General features: G+C 41.6%; 1 protein-coding gene across 1 annotated transcript in view; it reads right to left on the minus strand.

Annotated features, from left to right (window-relative positions):
* Positions 1-18,926, minus strand: part of SLC35D1 (solute carrier family 35 member D1) — a 467,863-nt gene that overhangs the window by 210,126 nt on the left and 238,811 nt on the right. The window contains exon 10 of the mRNA XM_044086804.1: positions 4,205-4,272. Coding sequence (XP_043942739.1) covers positions 4,205-4,272 — 68 coding nt within the window. The remainder of the gene's footprint in view (positions 1-4,204; positions 4,273-18,926) is intronic.

Below are 18,926 nucleotides of genomic sequence, written 5' to 3' on the forward strand. Positions count from 1 at the left end.
CCTTGGACAAAAGTCAGCAATGATTTAAGGACGTCTTTAAAACGGTTCTGAAATGTAAATGTTTGACCATATTACTGTTGAATGAAACCCTTTGCTGATGAACAATTCTGCTTCAAAATGAACAGTTCTTATGAACTACATTTTGGCTATCCCTGTGTGTTTCTCACAATGATTTTACACAGAGGTATGTTGTAACATTCTGCAAAACCTGACTGTACAACAAACATCAACAATCCCTAAGAAAAAGTTCACTGCATATAATCTTGTTTATTATATGCAAATGATGTTTGGTGCACAATAACAACTGTTTTCATGTCTAAATCAAGAATCAAATATAAAACATTAACGAGACAAAAAAGGTGAAGACTTTGCATGTGCCTTGTTCACAACCTTTGCTGACACCAGGGCCAGCCTTAGGTGAACTGACCTTATAGGTGAAGGGCTTCACAGTCCCCCCCCCCCAAACGAATATCACCCAGGGCCTCCATGCTCCCCATTCTGAGCAAACCACAACCACCAGGTGTTTTTTTCTCACAGCTTCTCTTGCTCTCTGTTTTTCCACTATTCATTCATTCAACACATCCTAACCAGGCAAGACTGTACTTTAATAACTGTACAGGAAACAAGTGCATTAAACTGGGGGTCTAGGGGTGGGGCAGCTACACTCACAGAAGCCATAGTGGTTCTAGATGCTCTGAAGTGCATTTCAGAAACAACCTTTTCATCCAGTGATGGCCTGAGAACTAGTCCTCACAGAGGAAAGAAATTCAGTGTTACTCTTCAGCTTTGCTTTTTCCTTCATGTTTTCAACACACCCTAAATAACCAGGACTACACTTGGAGAGAAAAAAATATATATTAAGCTGGGGTTTGGCAGAAGTGGCATCTGCAAAAGCAATGTAGGTTCTTGATTGTTTGAAGTGAATTTCAAGAGTTTTTTCCCCCCAAACTTTTGATCCAATGATGGCTTTAACAAAAATTGTAAAGAAAGAAATTTGTTTTTTTTTTTTGTTTATTTCAAGGAAGTAATTTAATTGATTGTATCAAAGGCTTAATGCTCCAAATTGACAGTAAACTGGAAAGACTAATATTTTCAAGGATACATAAACCATGTCTGAGAATAGTACTCCACCTCCTTACCCCCTCAAAAAATTCACCATCTGTGAATTCCCCCTCTAGTGTTAGACTGGAATTAAAATTAATGCACAAATGGGCACAGTCATATATTTCAAGTTGTTGCTGTCATACATATACACAGCATGCCTCCTCACCCCTACCCCCAAAAGACAGATACCATCTGTGTACATCTCTGATGTTTGACTGGGATGAAGCTGAAAAAGCAAATAGAAATAGAACATAACATTTTGACCTTATGCTCTCACACATGTATAAAAACAGTATGGCTATTACATTCCCACAAAAGACAGCCACCTTTGTACACATTTTATGTTTGCTTGCAAGGAAAGTGAAATAAATAATGACCACAATAATGCTTCCAACTTGCAACTTCTAGACAGTACACTGCTCCTACACTGACCCTCTGTACATACCTCTGGAGTGTGTGAAGAATGTCAGTGAAATAATGACCAACTGTCCCCAGCCTAACACAAGTTAGAGCTGCTTATGCACACCTCTGTGGTATAGGAGCAAACTTAAAGAAATAAGGACATTGTCCTTAGTCTCCCACTCCCCCACCCTCACAACCTACAATGACCTTCTGTCACACCTCTGCGAAGGGTTCATTTTAGAACAGCTTAAGTTTAGGCAAAGACTACCGCTAAGCCTGTATAAAAATCTATTTACACAGACTTGGAATGTGGGGAGTCACCATGCCCCCTGAAGCTATGAATGTCCTGATGTTCTATGATTCATTTAATGCCACATTTATTGGAAAAAAATTATCTAAATAGAGTGAATCAGAAGAGGGTGAGTCACTTATCTGGCCATCCCCCCACTAAGCAGTTATAGCCACTTCCGTATAGAACGCAGATGTCTGACTGTGATAAAATTGGATGGCCATGCAATGTACTTATCCTTTGCCCCACACAGTTGCTTTGCACATTTCACATTTGTCCTGCAAAGCAAAAATAATGAGCAAGCAACAACAGGCAACTATTCATTTTCCTCTACTAACACAGCTAATTTGCCTGTACATATCAGACATATAGTTTAGTCCATCTTAATTCACATAAATGCACACTAGTCCTGCAAAGCCAGACAGTGCCTGTTGAGAAGGTCAATTACTTTCAAATGATAGCCACATATTGTACTGTAGCGCTGTGAACTTCCAAGCAAACAGCAGTCACACACTAAAATATTCCAGGTTGTTTCACACCAATCACATAAATCCTGCAAATGCACACTAGTCCTGTAAAGCCAGGCAGTAACAGTTGAAATGGACTAGAGGGTCAGTTCCTTTCTAAAGACAGCTCTCACACCCATCAGTTGTAGCTCAAAATAACATCTGTGTACACCTCTGGGAAGAGTTCATTTTAGAACAGCTAAGGTTTGGGCAGAGACCATCGCTAAGCCTGCATAAAAATCCACTTACACAGACTTAGAATGTGGGAGTCACCATGCCCCCTGAAGCTGGGCTTCATGGAAAGAGTAGCCACAAATTAAAGTATTCCAAGTTTCATCACACAAATCACAGTAATACAGCAAAGTTAAAATAACGCACTGTACACTCTTCTGCCCTCACCCATTGCTTCAGTAATGTTTTTTAAAAAAAAGTCATCCAAGATAAGTAGGCAGCACCTGCACTTGATGAATCCAAACTGGGTTAGGTCAACAGTCAGCCACTTACCTATACCCTTGTTTATTAACTCCACAATGATCCTTTTCATAGCTTTACAGATGAGACTGGTCAGGCTTATGGGTCTATAATTGTGCAGGTCGGTTGAAGCCCCATGTACAAGGGAAGAAATGCTGCTGTCTTCCACTCATTTGGTACAGTCAATGCGTATTCAAGCATTTTCCCACTGTTGCGGTCTTCCTCAGTTCTTGAATATAAACTTCCACACCAAAAGCAATGGAAATGCAAGCAGAAATGATTTTCTATACTAGTAGGACAACTATTCTGGTTCTCTGAGATTAAACCTTTCATTTAAGACTATGCAAGATGGACTAAAAACAGAGGCCTGTCAACTCATTAAATATGACACATTTTAATGTCATAGTTTGCTTCTATTTTAGATGCCCAAATTGTAGCTTGACACTGGCAGACAATTTACAATCTGTATTTTCTAGCACTACATTAACAGCAAGCAAACTAGCTGCTTTAAAACTATAGAGGTTATAACTGCACCTGGATGAATTTAACTTTAACCACAAAAACATATCTCACAGCCTACTGGCAAACTCAATCTACTGACGACAGAAACTCACATTAACATTGAGTTATTTGATGTTCTGTTGTAAAATATCACAACTACCAAGTGGAAACAAAATACTTACTGGATATTTTTTTCTGTCTACATGAAACTTTCCAAAATCTGCCCCGTGTTGTAATCTGACAGAGAACCAGCAATGGAAGGTTACAATACACTTCTACTCAAAACATTTTCTATTCTGCCTTAAAAAGTATTTGCTTGAGCAATGGCAGCAGATTAGGAAGGAAGGCTCAGTTAGATATAAAATTGGAAGTAGAGCACCAAAGTGCTGCTTTTCTACATCAGGTATATACAACCTATCATACAATAACTGGAAGTCACTACTGTTGAACTGATGTCTGCTGACGTGAACAAAACAATAATGCAGTCATTGCTCCATTTTTAGCTCCTTCCTTTCACTAGCAACATCAACACGGTCACAACTTCTAGAAAGATGTCATGCAATTCTGTCTTCATTAAGTTATCAAAGCCAACCAGCAGATCCTTAAATCCCCTATTCTCAACATTCCAACTGATCCTTAAATCCCCTATTCTCAACATTCCAACTCGCTGAAGACAAGCCTTTGTAAAACAGAAAGATAAGGAAGGCGCAAACCACCACTCCTTTACTGAGATCAATGCTTTGTTAACAAGACTCTGAAATTAGTGTCTTCACTCATTTGAATTTCATGCAAGTTTTTAAATTCCTTCAAGGAAATCTTACCATGCCAGGTTTTAGCACTACACGTGTGTGGCCTACAATTAAACATCCTGAGGAAGACTTATATAAGCTACCTACGCACTGTGAGCTTAACGTACATCGTTTATACTCACCCCATAACACATGAAAGCATATACTGCATTATAAACACAACATCCACCCAGCCTTCAAATTCCAACACCTGAAAAGGAAAAGGAAAAAAAAACATGAAAGACATGTCAAATGTTTTGAAAACACTCATTTAAAGGCACAGAAGCACACACAAAGCAAAAAGTATATGCAGACAAATGTAAAGCTCGTTAATTATACTTTTAAAATGATCTGCACTGCCTTGCTCCATATAAAATGAACTTTCAAGCAGCAGAACAATTACCAGACATCAATTCTTAAGTTTGATCCAATACAACTGTTGCAAAACACGGAAAAATACAGAATACAAAATTAAACCTCAGATGTAGGAGGTCAAGCCTATGATAAAGGCTTTAAGAGGTAGAACAGACAGATCAAAGGGGCACTGGTGAGATGTCTCATATCTGTTCATAAATCGTTTACATCAAAACTCAAAAGTACAACTGATCACACAACAGAAATTAGGATTTCCATTATAAAAAAGTATAATGTATCTACAAAAATAAAGATGCTGCACTGTACTTATTGTGATGTTTACAACTACTGACTTAACTTTGAACCCAAACAGGTACTACAACCTGATCAGTGGTCCACAGACAAATGACTAATGCCAAAAATGTCAAGTATGCAACTAATGTATAAGGTTTCTACTACATTATTGCTTTTGCCAACTGACAAAGTTCAGCTTTTTTGCTTCTTTTTTCACCTTGACATTCATCATACTGTATTTTGCAGCCTCACTACAGTCCCTGCAGTACTCATTAACCAGTTGTCCACTGGCAGTGACCTTCCTTAAACTCCATCTAGTTCCTTGGAAAAAACATGGACACACCAGAGCATCTACAAGCATCACCAATGATCTGGGTTCAAGAAGATCTACTGTTGGAAGTATTACCAGGGGGCAACTGATGTGGGCAGGACTGAACCCTCTGAGGATATCTCCAGTTTTTAGAATTCTAGTGTGATAAGGTTATGTTTGTTACCTGCCACAGAAATAATGACAATGGCACAATAGCTGCACTACTGAGAATAAGACAGAACAATGGTCAGTGGAGGGCACGTGTGGATTATGGGTGTGCTTTAGGGGGACTGAACAAGAGTCCAGAAATGGGTAGGACATAAAAGTAGCATTTAACACAAGCATTACCAAAAGCAGTAATCTGGTTAGGACTGCCTGCAGACTTAGTACGGTCATATCTGACATCTTGTAATCATGCAGCCAATATTCCCTTAAATCATGTCCATCATTTGACACATCACTAGCTATTGTGCACTACTTGGGTAAAAGGCCATGACACCAGACAAAAGTACTTACCTTAATTCAGTACTAGAAATAACTTAAAAGAATGACTGGACTTCTAAAAATGTGTTCAAACTACATTACTTTTCTTGCATTTCTTTATGTTCAACAAATACTACCCATTAGCAATTGACAAATTGTCACTATATAGAGGCATTTCAGTCAGAACAGGATTAAGTGCACTTTGAGCCTCAGGCTGTTTTCGATCCATGGGCCTGCCCAATTGATCTTGGGACTGTTTTTTCTGCTTTCAGGGATGGCATTCCCATCTGAAGCATTTTGTACTTCACTTTTTTGGTAATGTGTATATGCAGTCCACGTATCAGTTTTGTGAAGTATACATTGGTGTAGGATGTATGGTTTAGATTTATTCTCTTCTGCTTTGAGCAGCTGATCCTTTGGACTTCATCTTCAGGATCAAACACAGCCACTTGGGAGCAAATCTCAACAGAACTCCCATCACATGTAAGGCATTCCTATTCAAGCATCACTCTTTAAGTCAGAACACTTAAATGCCTTACATTTTAACTCATTCTGAGTGATATTATATATAAACAAATGTCATTTAATGTTTCTTTTTTGTATGCATAATTGCACATTTAAAAGTCTACAGGCACTTTACAGCACACATTATTAGATACTCAGATGAACAACTGATATGTTGCACGCTATCAGTTAATCAGATTTCGGCACTTCTTGAAATCCAAACCTTTGCTAGACAGTTTGTACCCACAATCACTACATTTACCTTGTTTTCTCAATATAATACACCTCTCTCAATTGTCATTGACACTGGTCTCAAAATGTTACTCTGCCCGTCCTAAAATTTCTGATTTTGTGACAGAACAATAGCAATTGCAGTACAGTGTTAGACATTAGAATTAGAAGACTTGCTTTTCAGTGATGCATGATAATGCAAATCCTTTTATTTCCAACAACAATCTAACTGTCCATCAGTTATTGCATTGCTCTGGATTTTTGAGGCAACAGGTGGTTAAAACCTATGCAATATACATTACCTTTTAATTTTCTGCAATATTTAGAAATAATCTTTTGTATTATCAAGCCATAACATTTTTTGTGTCCTCACCCCTAGCTATTCAAATCTGGACTATCCTATGAAAAACAGTGACTCTCTCTAAATGTCAGTGTTTCTCACACACACGGTATGCTGACCAGTATGTAGCCAAGGTTTTCAATTTTTGTTTTTATCAAGTTTTCTAGACTGTTAAACCAGCTAACTCCCCCCCCCACACACACTTGTCAGAATTTGCCAATTTATACACTAAATGCAACCTCACCAATATAAATGACCTTTTATTATATGTTACACATTCTGACAAAATGGGTTTACAGATGCAACACGTGAATTTCTACTTTTAAATCCTTTAGTTTGGCAGCCAATTTAAAATGCATGAATCAGTCTAGACACAGCTATATTCTTTTCTGGTTCACTTATAGTCAAACTCATTTATGCATTTCAAATGGAGTCATGTAGTGCAGTTATGCTATGCAAAATATAAATTTTTATACATCGTGCCTTATATGTCACATGCTTGGCTACATACAAACCCTCAATGTACACCAAAAGGTGGCAGCATTCACAAAACAAAATATTGAAATATACTTTCACAATAATTTCAATATACTGTACCCCATAATATCTAAAAGATGATAAAGGTCTATTTTGATTCTAAACCCCAAGATTATACAGTGCTTATGTCTCTGATAGCTAAAAGAATGGCAAAGGTCATAAAAAAATTGATAGATATGCATCAGTGTAGTTTTGTGCAGGGGAGGTAAACATTTGACATTAATAGAAAAATGATGATCCAGAAAAAGGATACTTTAGTGTTGTGGAACATTCTGAGACAGTTTCAAGTCTTTTCAGAATGCAAAATTAAAGATAAAACAAATGCAACAGCTATAAAACTATACACCCACACATGAATTGGTCCAGCAATACCCATACTTATGGAGACATGATAAAATCAAGTACTTCTTATGAGGGGTCTATATAACCTTATCTAAGAGGCATTACAGTGAATGCCTCTTCATTAACCCCTAAAGAACAAATTGCCTGTTCTGCGAAAGGTCAATTCAGCGTTTTTTTTTTCCTAGGGAAAAAACTCACTTGGCCATCAGTTTGAAATTGCCCCTTTCCCTACTGTAATGCAATCTCGGAGTTGGTATATTTAGTTAGGGGTGTGTGCACACTTATGCAGCCAGCGTATTGTACGTTTTTTATTTTTTATATTTTTTCCCCTAACAGATGTTTGTTTTTCAATTGAATTGTACAGGTTATAGGTCACATTAAAGGTGGGAAAAGTTTTGAAATGATTTACTGTGGTTTCATTTTTTTATATCACAAAAACCTGTCATTTTAACAGGGGTGTGTACACTTCCACTGTTATGTAAAATACTGAAATAAAAAAATGTAATATGCTTTTTATAGTCTATGTCATTTATTTCTTCAGTTTTTATAAGCACATTTTGCAAAGTATGAAAAACTGTAAAATTTTTCTGCTACCCTTGCATTTTATGTGTTGCTCATATAATTGTGCTGCTTCTTACAAGGTATGCTGCTCCTCCCCTGCATCCTCTATCTTAGCTACTTGGTAATCAGAGTGTTTTAAAACTTCAGACCTAATATTTACCTCATTTTCCTTTTTACTTTCAGTCCCAACAGCAAAAGTTTCATCCTGTGTCTTGGCCAACCTCCAATGAACCCAAGGCTGTCTCGCTGCCCTGCATTGTGAGACCCTGCATCAGTGGAACACTAAAGTGCTTTCAGCTACACTAGTGTATGTTAGAGTTGTATTTAATCTGTCCTCTAAACTGAAGACTCTTTCCCCTTTCACTGTACTCATGCACACTGCTGGTGTCCCCCCCATTTTTCTCTTCCTATTGCTCAACACTACTTTCGCTTGGAAAAAGTTTACCTATGCACCCGCAGCCCATGCTTTGATTGTTTTTCCATGTGTGGTGGTCCCTTTCACCACACTGTACTAGATTAGCTGCATAAGATTTGTAGTTATTAGGAAGATACCGCATTATACTGACCTGGAATTGACTTAGCTTGGTTTTCCTGTTTTCTTTTTAGCAGATGGCCTAGTCCAGTTATTTCTGATCACAACCTTGCATTACTTTGTGTCTACCTCCTTCCCCCACCTTGAACCTGCTCACCTCCCTCCCACTCCTGCTTAATTACAGAGGTATCAAAAAAACTGATGTAGAACGGCACCATCTTTTGACTTAAATTTTCTATCTTGCTTCATAGGAATCCCCAGTAGTGTGCTCGCATGCAAGTACTACCTGGTATTGTTTTTTTTGTGGTTCTTATTGCTATTTTTGTAAAGTTCATCCTAAGAGGATCCTGCAGAGATTCTGTAACCACTCTGCCTCCCCAATAACTACCTTTAAATGTATATGTACTCTATTGTAAAATAAAAATATATCCTATACCTACCACTGTTTTATATTAACCCTGCCTGCATTTGCTAGCAGTCTACTATGGGTTTTATTCTCCCATTACTCTCCTAGGCTCTTTCCCCCTCCTCTGAGTGCTTGTAGCTTACCACTGTACTTACTCAGTTAGGCCACCAGGTAGGATTGTTCAACCACTACCTATCTTTTAATACACGCCAAAAGTACTGTAACTGTTCTATTAATTTACCATTGTCCTGTTTTAGCCCTATTAATACTTACTATATTCTACTTAACAGCAATGGCCTTGTTTTCAGCTCCTACCCCTGTCTACCCCCTGCAGCCTTCTAATTTCACACACACAGTGTATCCTTAACTCTGAGCTAGTTCTCAGCTTCACTGATAACTTTCGCGGATTTTCTTCCTTCTCCTTGGCTCTACCCACTCCGTTCACCCTGTGGGCTCACTCCGCTCCTCTACCCTGCCCCTAATTTCCACCTGCCCCCATTACTCCTACTTTTATTTCAACCACTCCCCACCCACTCAAGACAACCATCCAGTCAAAGCCTTCCCCTCTTTACTCCTCCTGCTTTCACCCATAGTAATTAAATACATCACGAATTAAATACATCACTCTTTCACTACCCCCTCTCACCCCACAGCTCTTCTCTCCAACTACAAATCCTCCCATATTAAGCTACCTTTTTCTAACCATGCCTTCCTTACTGTTTCTAACACTCCGAACCCCCATCCCCCCCTTACTACTCATAACAACTTTATACCATGCCAGGTCCTATACCTCCAATCAGCTTCCACACACTACTCCTTACCATACTCCTACACAAAGCCATCTCCTCCCTCACACAAATAATCATTTCTTTTCCATCTCCTCCTTTCTGTTTCAGCTCAACCCTCTGCACCTATTTAATCCTAAAATTATTTCCACTACTGCTAAGTCACTTACTCTTAAATACTAGACCATCCAGAATACCCTAAATCCAAAGCAAAACACACTAAAATAACTTCCTTCAATAACCTCATCTTAGCTGGAGACATTCACTCCAACACTGGACCTAACCCACCCACAAATGACAATTACCTTCCCCTTCCTCTATTCCTTTCTTCCCCCTACAATACTCTTAAATTTTTTCACACTCAGTGCCCAGAGTCTCAGCAGCAAAGCACATCAGTTTCAAGCATGGCTAAGTCATAACCAACCTGACATTGTAGCCATCTCTAAAACTTGGCTCAAACACCACATCTCTGACTCTGAAATCCTACACTCTGGATTTCACACTCTTAGATGTAACCGCCCAAAGAAAAAAGGCGGAGGCATTGCATTAATCTATCCCAATCTACTTACCTTAATTCCCCTACCAAACCCCATTGCTAAATTCGCCAATGCAGAACTAAGAGCCGGTCTATTAAAAATTAATAATCACAAAAGCCTCTGTATCATCGCCCTTTATATCCCACCCGGAAATAGCGTCTCAACCCTTGAAGACGTACTCCAATGGCCCTCAGCTGAAATTCACCTTGAAACTTGCATACCAGGCGATGTAAACATCGACTGGAATAAAATCAACAGTCCCATACCCTCCCTGTCCATTAACCCAATAAAACAAATCCCCCTAGGATCCACTCTTGACTGGATACTAATCACCCATCCAAATAAAATTACTAACTCTGGCACCATCCCAGACTCTATTAGTGACCACCTCCCAGCTTTCATTTTCCGTGGAACCACCTCCCATCTACACCAACATCAATATATTTAGACCCACAACCTTAGTAAATTTGACTCCAAAACCTTCTCTATCTCAAACAAATTAATTGGAACATTCTAAAAACCCTTCCACTCGATAAAGCCATAGACCACTTTAATTCTACTTTCCTAGATGCTCAAAATTCCCTAGCTCCACCAAGGAAAAAAAAAAGAATAACAATTATAACTGCCCCTTGGCTTACCAAAGAAACAAAGCAAATTATGCAGAGAGACAAATCCTGAAAGCTTTACCAAAAGAATAAACTTCCCGAAACTCTTCTCCAATATATACAGCTCTGTAACTCTGCAAAAAAAAAACAAATCTTTAAAGACAAAAAAATCCATCTACACTAAGCTCCAGTCCAACCATCCCCAAAACCCTAGGCTTTTTTGGAACTCCATAAAAACTCACTCCTCAACTCAGGCTCCAAAAATTACCCCTATCCAGACCAAAGTAAATCTGAGCAAGAATTAGCCTCACTATTCAACTCTTTCTTTATAGAGTCAATATCCGTCCTAACGAAAACTTTTCCCAACAACAACCCATCTCTCCTACAATCCACTTCATCTAAGTCCACAAATAATTTCCCCCTATGTTTGAGCTTAAACCTGTCTCCACAAACATAAAGACTTCTATCCAAACTTAAACCCTGCTCCAATGCACTTGACAACATCACCTCTTCCTTTCTCAAGTCGCTGCCAATGGTATAGCTCTCCCAATTAGTATCCTAATTAATAGATCCATAAAGGAATCCTATGTCCCTAAACTCTGGCGTTCCACCTTTATTCTTCCTCTCCACAAGGGAGGCAAAACCACTAATATTTCAAACTTCTGCCCTATAGCTTCTCTCTCCAATCTCCAAAATCCTAGAAAAATACATCCACCTCCAACTTATGCCTTTTCTGATTAACAACCAGCTTCTTACCTCTACCCAACAGGGCTTCCAACCATGACATAGCACCATAACAGCTCTACTCTCATTCTTAGAAACTGTCAATCAAGCCCGAGATTCTGGGAACTTAGAATCCACAGTGCTCCTAGATCTCTCTAAAGCATTCAATACCATTTCCCACAAGCACCTTCTGAGTCACCTCTTAAACCTAAATTTCCCCCAAAACACTCTTTCCTGGTTCTCAAGCTATCGGTCAGATAGATCTCAGGCTGTGAAATGGAAAAAAGACACCTCACCTTTCTTACCCACCCCTAACGGAGTACCACAGGGGTCCATCCTTGGACCAATGCTGTTTAATATCTTTATCAATAACTTTCACTCTGCTATTCCTAATGCCAAAGTCATCAATATGCAGATGACTCTACACTTGTCTGCTCTGCCTCTAACCTCCCTGAACTCCTATCTAAAACTCAGACTGCCGTCTGAACTACTGAGATCTGGATGTGCCAGAATCACCTTTCTCTCAATGCTAACAAATCTAAAATACTACTGTTCACACCCTCAAAATCTTTCTCTTTTGATAAAAATTCCTTCAAAGTCCTTAACCAAAGCAACTTTCTGATCAAAGTTGTTCCCTTTGCCAAACTACTCTGTATAACTATAGACGAACACCAAGTTCGACATTCATATTCAACAAAATACATAAAACCCACCAAAAACTAGGTATGCTATACAGGAACAACCACTTCGTCTCTACTTCTACCAGGCATACTCTGGTCTCCTCTTACCTCCTTCCCTCCCTTCTGTATGGTGCCCCGCTACTAACTAACCTACCCTCTTCCATCACTTCCAAACTTGAACTCTGTTTTATAACAACATTTCTAAATTTGCCACCAAAGCCAAACATTCCATTCATCACTGTGTTACCCTCCAATCCCTCAACTGGTTAGAATTCACAAATTACCTGGACTTCCTCCAGCTCACTACAGCACATAGACTAATATTTAATCCAACCAAATGCCCTGCTCTAACTAACATCCTTCCCCCATACACCCCAAATAGAACTCTCAGATCTTAACACCAAAACTTAATTACGGTCCAGAAACCTAAACATCCTGCTGGACAACTTCTCCTCTCCTCCTCCTTGGGTAAGAAATGGAACTCTCTCCCTTCCACACTAAGGACAATGTCAAACACAAACTTCAAAACTCAGCTTTACACCTACTTCTCCTCCAAATGGAAATGTAACTGCATTCTCCCTACCTAGAATTCTTTAACAAAAGCCCCTGGGAGGGTATGCCCCTGAGTTCCTAAAAACCTTATAGCTGGCTATAACTTTCTATAGTTAATTCCCATACGATCTCTCACACTCTGTAAGTATTGTAAATAGCTTTTGCCTTTAACTGTGTGAATGTTAAAATGCATCTGCATGATATTTTTCCACTATGGGCAATATTGCTCACGCTTTGTATTATTTGATATGTATTTGCATTTGTACTTTTAATTTTACTGTAATCTGTTTCATGGAGCTTTTCTTCCCGGGCCTCCACTGAAAACGGGCTCTCTGGGCCCAGTGGACTTCCCCGGTAATCAAACTGGAAATAAATGAATAAATAAAATCTGCTCTGTGCCATGCTTTACACAGTGTATGCTGTTTCTTGCTTCAGATTTTATAAAGTTTTGCTAGTATGTGAAGTAGAGAAAAAAAGAAGTTATTTACTCACCATAATGTTCCAACTGAGTAGTTCTACTTCATTTGTCTTCAACCTGTGGGAATACGGATCCGTATCGGATCAGAGCCGGCAACTTCACAAGCATCTGCTCTGAGCTCCAAACTCCTCCCCTTACCCATAATACACCACCACCACCTTCCTTCTCTCAGATCGAGTTTGCTGCAACCTAAACCAAACAACCAGACCCAATATACCTTACCACACACATCTTGTGCCACCATCTGAAACACAGACCAAAGCCGCTAAAACTTGCTCTGCTACATGCCAAGAAGGGAAGGCCAGAGGGAAGGAGGGAGGGACGGTTGAAGACAAATGAAGTAGAACTACTCAGATGGAACATTATGGTGAGTACATAACTTCTTTATCTGAAGTAGTTTACTTCATTTGATCTTCAACCTGTGGGACAGAGTCCCCAGCTACTTATACACCTGGGTGGCCCTCATGGAAGGATATTCCAGAGCACCACGGAGTCAAAGGATGCTCTCCCTCTAGATATCCAATCCAATTTATAGTGAGAAATAAAGGCATGAGAGATGACCAAGTAGTCGCAGAACAAATGTCATCCAATGATACCCTAGACCAAAGATACCCTAGACCAAAAGGCAGTGGAAGTAGCCACGGACCTTGTGGAATGAGCTCTAACCTGACCCGGAGAAGACAAGCCCTTGTCCTTGTAAATTTGAAGGATGCAGACAGAAATCCATCTAGCAATGGTCACCTTGGAAATGGGTTTACCCAAAAAAAGGTTTAGAGAAGGACACAAACAAATGGTCAGATTTGCGAAAGGGTTTGGTTCTGTGTAAATAGAAACAGTCATCTATGAACATCTAACAAATGTAACTTGTATTCAGCTTTACTTCTGAAATTTGAAAAGAAAGCAGGTAAATTGACAGTCTGACTGATTTTAATCTCAGATGCCACTTTTGGAAGAAAGGAGCGATTGGTACGAAGAGAAACCCTGTCCTTATGGAAAACCATATATGGAACCTTGACAGACAATGCCTGAAGTTCTGAGACCCTCCTAGCCAAGGTGATGGCCACTAGTAAGGCTGTCTTCCAAGACAGAAATTTAAGATCTGCAGTTGCCACAGGTTCAAAGGGGGGAGGGGGGCGCGACCAGAGCTTGCAATACCATAGTAAGGTCCCACTGGGGTAGGGGGTAGGTAAGATCTTTTACCAACTGACGCAAGGGAAATGCACCTTTGAGAAAAGCTTTGCACAATCTGGAAGAAGCCAAAGAAGCCATGATGTTAAGTTGCCTATCTCGCCTTCATTCTTGCTGTTTGGGATCCTCGGCTCCGACTCTGCCATCTTCAATAGCTCGAGAGCTGTTTACTGGCTCAAGGCTACCCCTTATCCCATGATGCCTAGCGGCAGCTACCCAGATCCCGTTTGCCACTTCAGCTGCGAGGTGTGTCGTTTTCTGGCTCAGGCTTGTATAATTCAATTTTTTGTGTAAAAATATTCTCTTAGACCCTTTAAACTAATAGATATTTTACGGTTCTTAGTTTTATTCTGTACGTGTTGTTGAGTACTTCATTCTTCTTAGTTTCCCTCTTCTTTAGAACTTGTTTAAGTTAGAGAGTTCTCCCCCCTCCCCCTCTCCTTGGGATAGCTGTTTAACTTGGAGGCTTTCCTTTCCTTTTTTGCCATCGTTAAAAAAAAAAAAAAAAAAAAGAGTAGTACTTATTTGTCTGTATGTGTTTACCTTGTTGTACTTAGTTTTTTTGTAGTTGGGTCATGTCTAAGGAAGCTAAAGTATCTGGATTTAAAAAGTGTGACTCATGCTGTCAGAAAATGTCTCTGACAGATGGGCACACTAGTTGCGTTTATTTGTTTGGGTGCTGTTCACCTGCAGGACTCTTGTTCTATTTGCCATGCCTTTAGTCAAAGACTCCTGCAGGAGCGTAAGAACAAGTTGATCCTTAGGGGTCTGTTAAAGCCTCAGGATTCACCAGCAAAGAGTTCCCAGCCAGTGAAATCCCCAAAATCCAGTAAACCGTCGGCTCCACCTTCGGAGCAGACTCCTGTACAGGATTTACAGAGTATGTCGGTTCTGGCTGGCACCGACAAGACAACCCCTCCGTCGGCTCCATCGGATGTTTTGAAGCTGTCTCGGAGCCATAAGAGCTGAGGTCCCCTTCATTCGAGTCAGTTCATTCGGGTCCTCGGTCTCGATTATTGCAAAGTCAACGTAGCCATCATTCTTCACACTCCTCTCGATCCTCTAGGCTATCTGATCATGATGTGGAGAGAGTAAGTAGGTTGCTTAAATCACAGGCACTAACAAAATTACTGTCTAGCCCTCCTCAATAGGTATCGGCTCCATCCACCTCTTTTTCTGTTCCTCCTCCGGCTCCATTGAGTTCGGAGCTGGAGTTCGTTGGGGTTCAAGTAGTGGAACAGTCGGCTCCGATCACCATCTCTCCTTCGGCTCCAATTACCGCGATAGTTCCTTTGATCGAGGAATCTGGACGCCAGGGCTCCCTTATCGGCTCTGAGGGGGCGAGTGGCTTTGGACCCTTTTCTGACCCTGTTCTCCCTCTCAGAGCATCGGCGCAGGTAAGCTCAGCTCCAACATCAGCCTTGGAGCCATCCCCCTCGGCGTGGAGAAAGATTCCTATTTCTTCTGAACCGGAGCATTCTCTGCCTCAAGGCAGGGATGCCTTTGAGGTCATGCGGAGTGTGCTGTCCCTCGAGACAGCTCCACTACCAGCTCCACCGGCTCCGTCCCCCGTAGTATCTGTGCCAACCTCTGCTCCATTTCCAGATCCCAAGCATGGGGAACCGATGCCCCAGGACACCCCATTGGGTGTTTCCTCTTCTTCTGAGGCCTCCCCTGATCACTCAGAGGAGCCACGTCGGAAGAAGTGCAAGAGGAAGCATATGGACTTCCCTGAGTCTGTCACTTCTGATACAGACTTAGATGAATCGGAAGGGTCCCCGAGATCCCCCTCTGAAGTTTCCTTTTTGGACATCCTTGAAATGCTTAGGCAGAGGGGGAACTGGACTCCCCTAGTCCCTACCGAGGATGAGTCTGTATTTCTGGAAGCTTTCAGCTCCCGACCTTCCACCTCCTGGGTTTCTCCTCCTTTTGACCCACTTATGTCTGTAGTGGCTCGAAAGGCTTGGTCAGCTCCGGGCACAGTGGAACCAACTCAGAGACCACCTAGTAAATTTATTACAACCCCCCAGGATAAGCAATTCCTTTCTAAAGGTGTGCCCGTTGATGCCATGGTGGTAGCAGCAGCCACCAAAAAAGAGTTAGCAGAGACCTCATCTGCTCATCCTCCTAACAAGGAGTCTAGGACGATGGACAGGTACGGAAAGCGAATGTTTGCTTCAGTGACCTTCTCCATGAGGTCCCTGAACTATCTATGCCATTTTACTCGCCTTCAAAGGGATCTCCTTAAAGAGCTTGGAGATACCCTTCAAGATCCTACAGCTGAGGGAGTACAAGCCAAAGTAGCTTCCCAGCTAGTGACTCTTAATTCTGTAGTTAACTCCTCCATGAGGCTCATTTCCTATGCAGCCGATGGAGCGAGTAGAGCCACAGGCACGGGTGTGGCCCTCAGGAGGCACGCTTGGATGCAGCTGCGTCACTTTGTGGAACCCTTTCGAGCGTCCTTCACCAATACCCCTTTGATGGCTCCTTTCTCTTTGGGCCACAGGTGAAAGTCATGTTGACTAGGTGTGAGCAAGAAGGCAAGACTCTCTCTGCCATGGAAGTCAGTTTTCCACTCCCTCTAGACCTTACCCTAAGGATCAGAAGAGTGGGAAGATTTGGTTCTGCAAATCTCAGGGAGCCTTGCCTGACACACGTGGTGATTTTTCCTCCAGAGGCAAAGGGGGAAACAACAATAATAGACACCGTCCTCGTGGCAGATGGGGTTCGCAGAACCAGGGCAACAGAGAATCCTTCTCTGACAAGCCCTTCCAGCATCCATGAAGGGTTGCCCGGCTGCTCACTCTGGAGGCAGTCGGGGGAAGACTTTCGCTGTACCCAAAAGCCTGGCAAAATTTAACAAGAGACAGATGGGTACTATACATTATATCCGTAGGTTACAAAATTCCCTTCCATCAACCCCCCTTACAGTCAAAAAACACCCTTCCAGATATTCCACTCAATGTGAAGGAGCAAGCAGTAATAGAAGTTTCAAAACTGCTAGAAAAAAGAGCCATTCAGGAAGTCCCCGCAGACCAGCACGTATCCGGGACTTACTCAAGATTCTTTTTGGTACCAAAAAAGACAAGGGACTGGAGACCGATTCTGGATCTCAGCAGACTAAACAAATCTGTACAAAGAACAAAGTTTCGGATGGTCACGCAGTCCATTCTACCCTTCCTGGGTCAGGACAATTGGATGTGCTCGACAGATCTTCAGGATGCTAATATCAAGATGGACAGACGCTCCAGGAGATTTCTTTGCTTTCAGGTGGCGGCCAGTCATTACCAGTTCAGAGCTCTGCCCTTTGGTCTCACCACAGCCCCCAGGGTGTTCACCAAATGTATGGCAGTGGTCACGGCTCACCTGAGACGTCAAGGATTCCAGGTGTTTCCATATCTAGACGACTGGCTCCTCTCTGCTACTACCAGGCATCAACTCTTACAAGCGCAGGATTACACAATCACATCTTGCACCCAGCTAGGTATTACAATAAATTTAGAAAAATTTGCCTCGTTTCCCTGTCAGTCTATCACTTACATATGAGCAGAATTAAACACTAGGGAAATGTTCGCAAGGTTACCACTGGAAAGAGAGTGTCCACAATTCGCCAACAAGTGCAAATCCTAATGCAGAGCAAAAGGGTCCAAGTCAGATATGTCCTTCAAACTTTGGGCTTCATGGCAGCTGCCATTCTTCTACTTCCATTAGCGGCTTCTTTTCACACAGTGGTCTTTCCAGGAGCAACCCATGTCTCACATGATCCTGATTACAGGGGCATGCAAAAGGCACCTTTCTTGGTGGATGGTCTCCCCACTAGTGACTCAGGGCAGACCTTTCATACAGCCCCCTCCGGTATCCACAGTGACTACAGATGCCTCCCTGATGGGGGGGGGGGGCATTATCTGGGCAGGATAGTCCAAGGCACTTGGCAACCTCACGAGTACCATCTGCACATAAATATCCTAGAAATTAGAGCCGTGCTCCTAGCGTTGCAAGCCCTTCAAGACTCTCTTCCTTCTGGGACCATTGCAATTCAAACAGACAACATGTTAGTGGTGTGGTACATCAACAAGCAGGGTGGAACCAGATCCTACCCCCTGTGTCGAGAAGCACTCAGACTGTGGCAGTGGGCAATTTCCTCCCAATGTTTTCTGATTGCGATGCACATCCATGGGAGATCCAACGTCATAGCGGACAGGCTCAGCAGAGCTATCCTCATGACACACGAGTGGTCTCTGATTCAGGAAGTTGCAGATCTTATCTTCCACAAATGGGGACAACCTTGCTTTGATCTTTTTGCCACCCCTTTCAACAGCAATGCAGCAACTTCTTCTACCTTCTTCCGCTTCCAGGTCACATACCCAGAGACGCTCTAGTCTACGATTGGCCTCAGGGGCTTCTTTATGCCTTTCCTCCATTTC

Source organism: Protopterus annectens, chromosome 10.part0 (assembly GCF_019279795.1).
Source record: "Protopterus annectens isolate FY-2018-M chromosome 10.part0, PAN1.0, whole genome shotgun sequence".
NCBI lineage: Eukaryota > Metazoa > Chordata > Ceratodontiformes > Protopteridae > Protopterus > Protopterus annectens.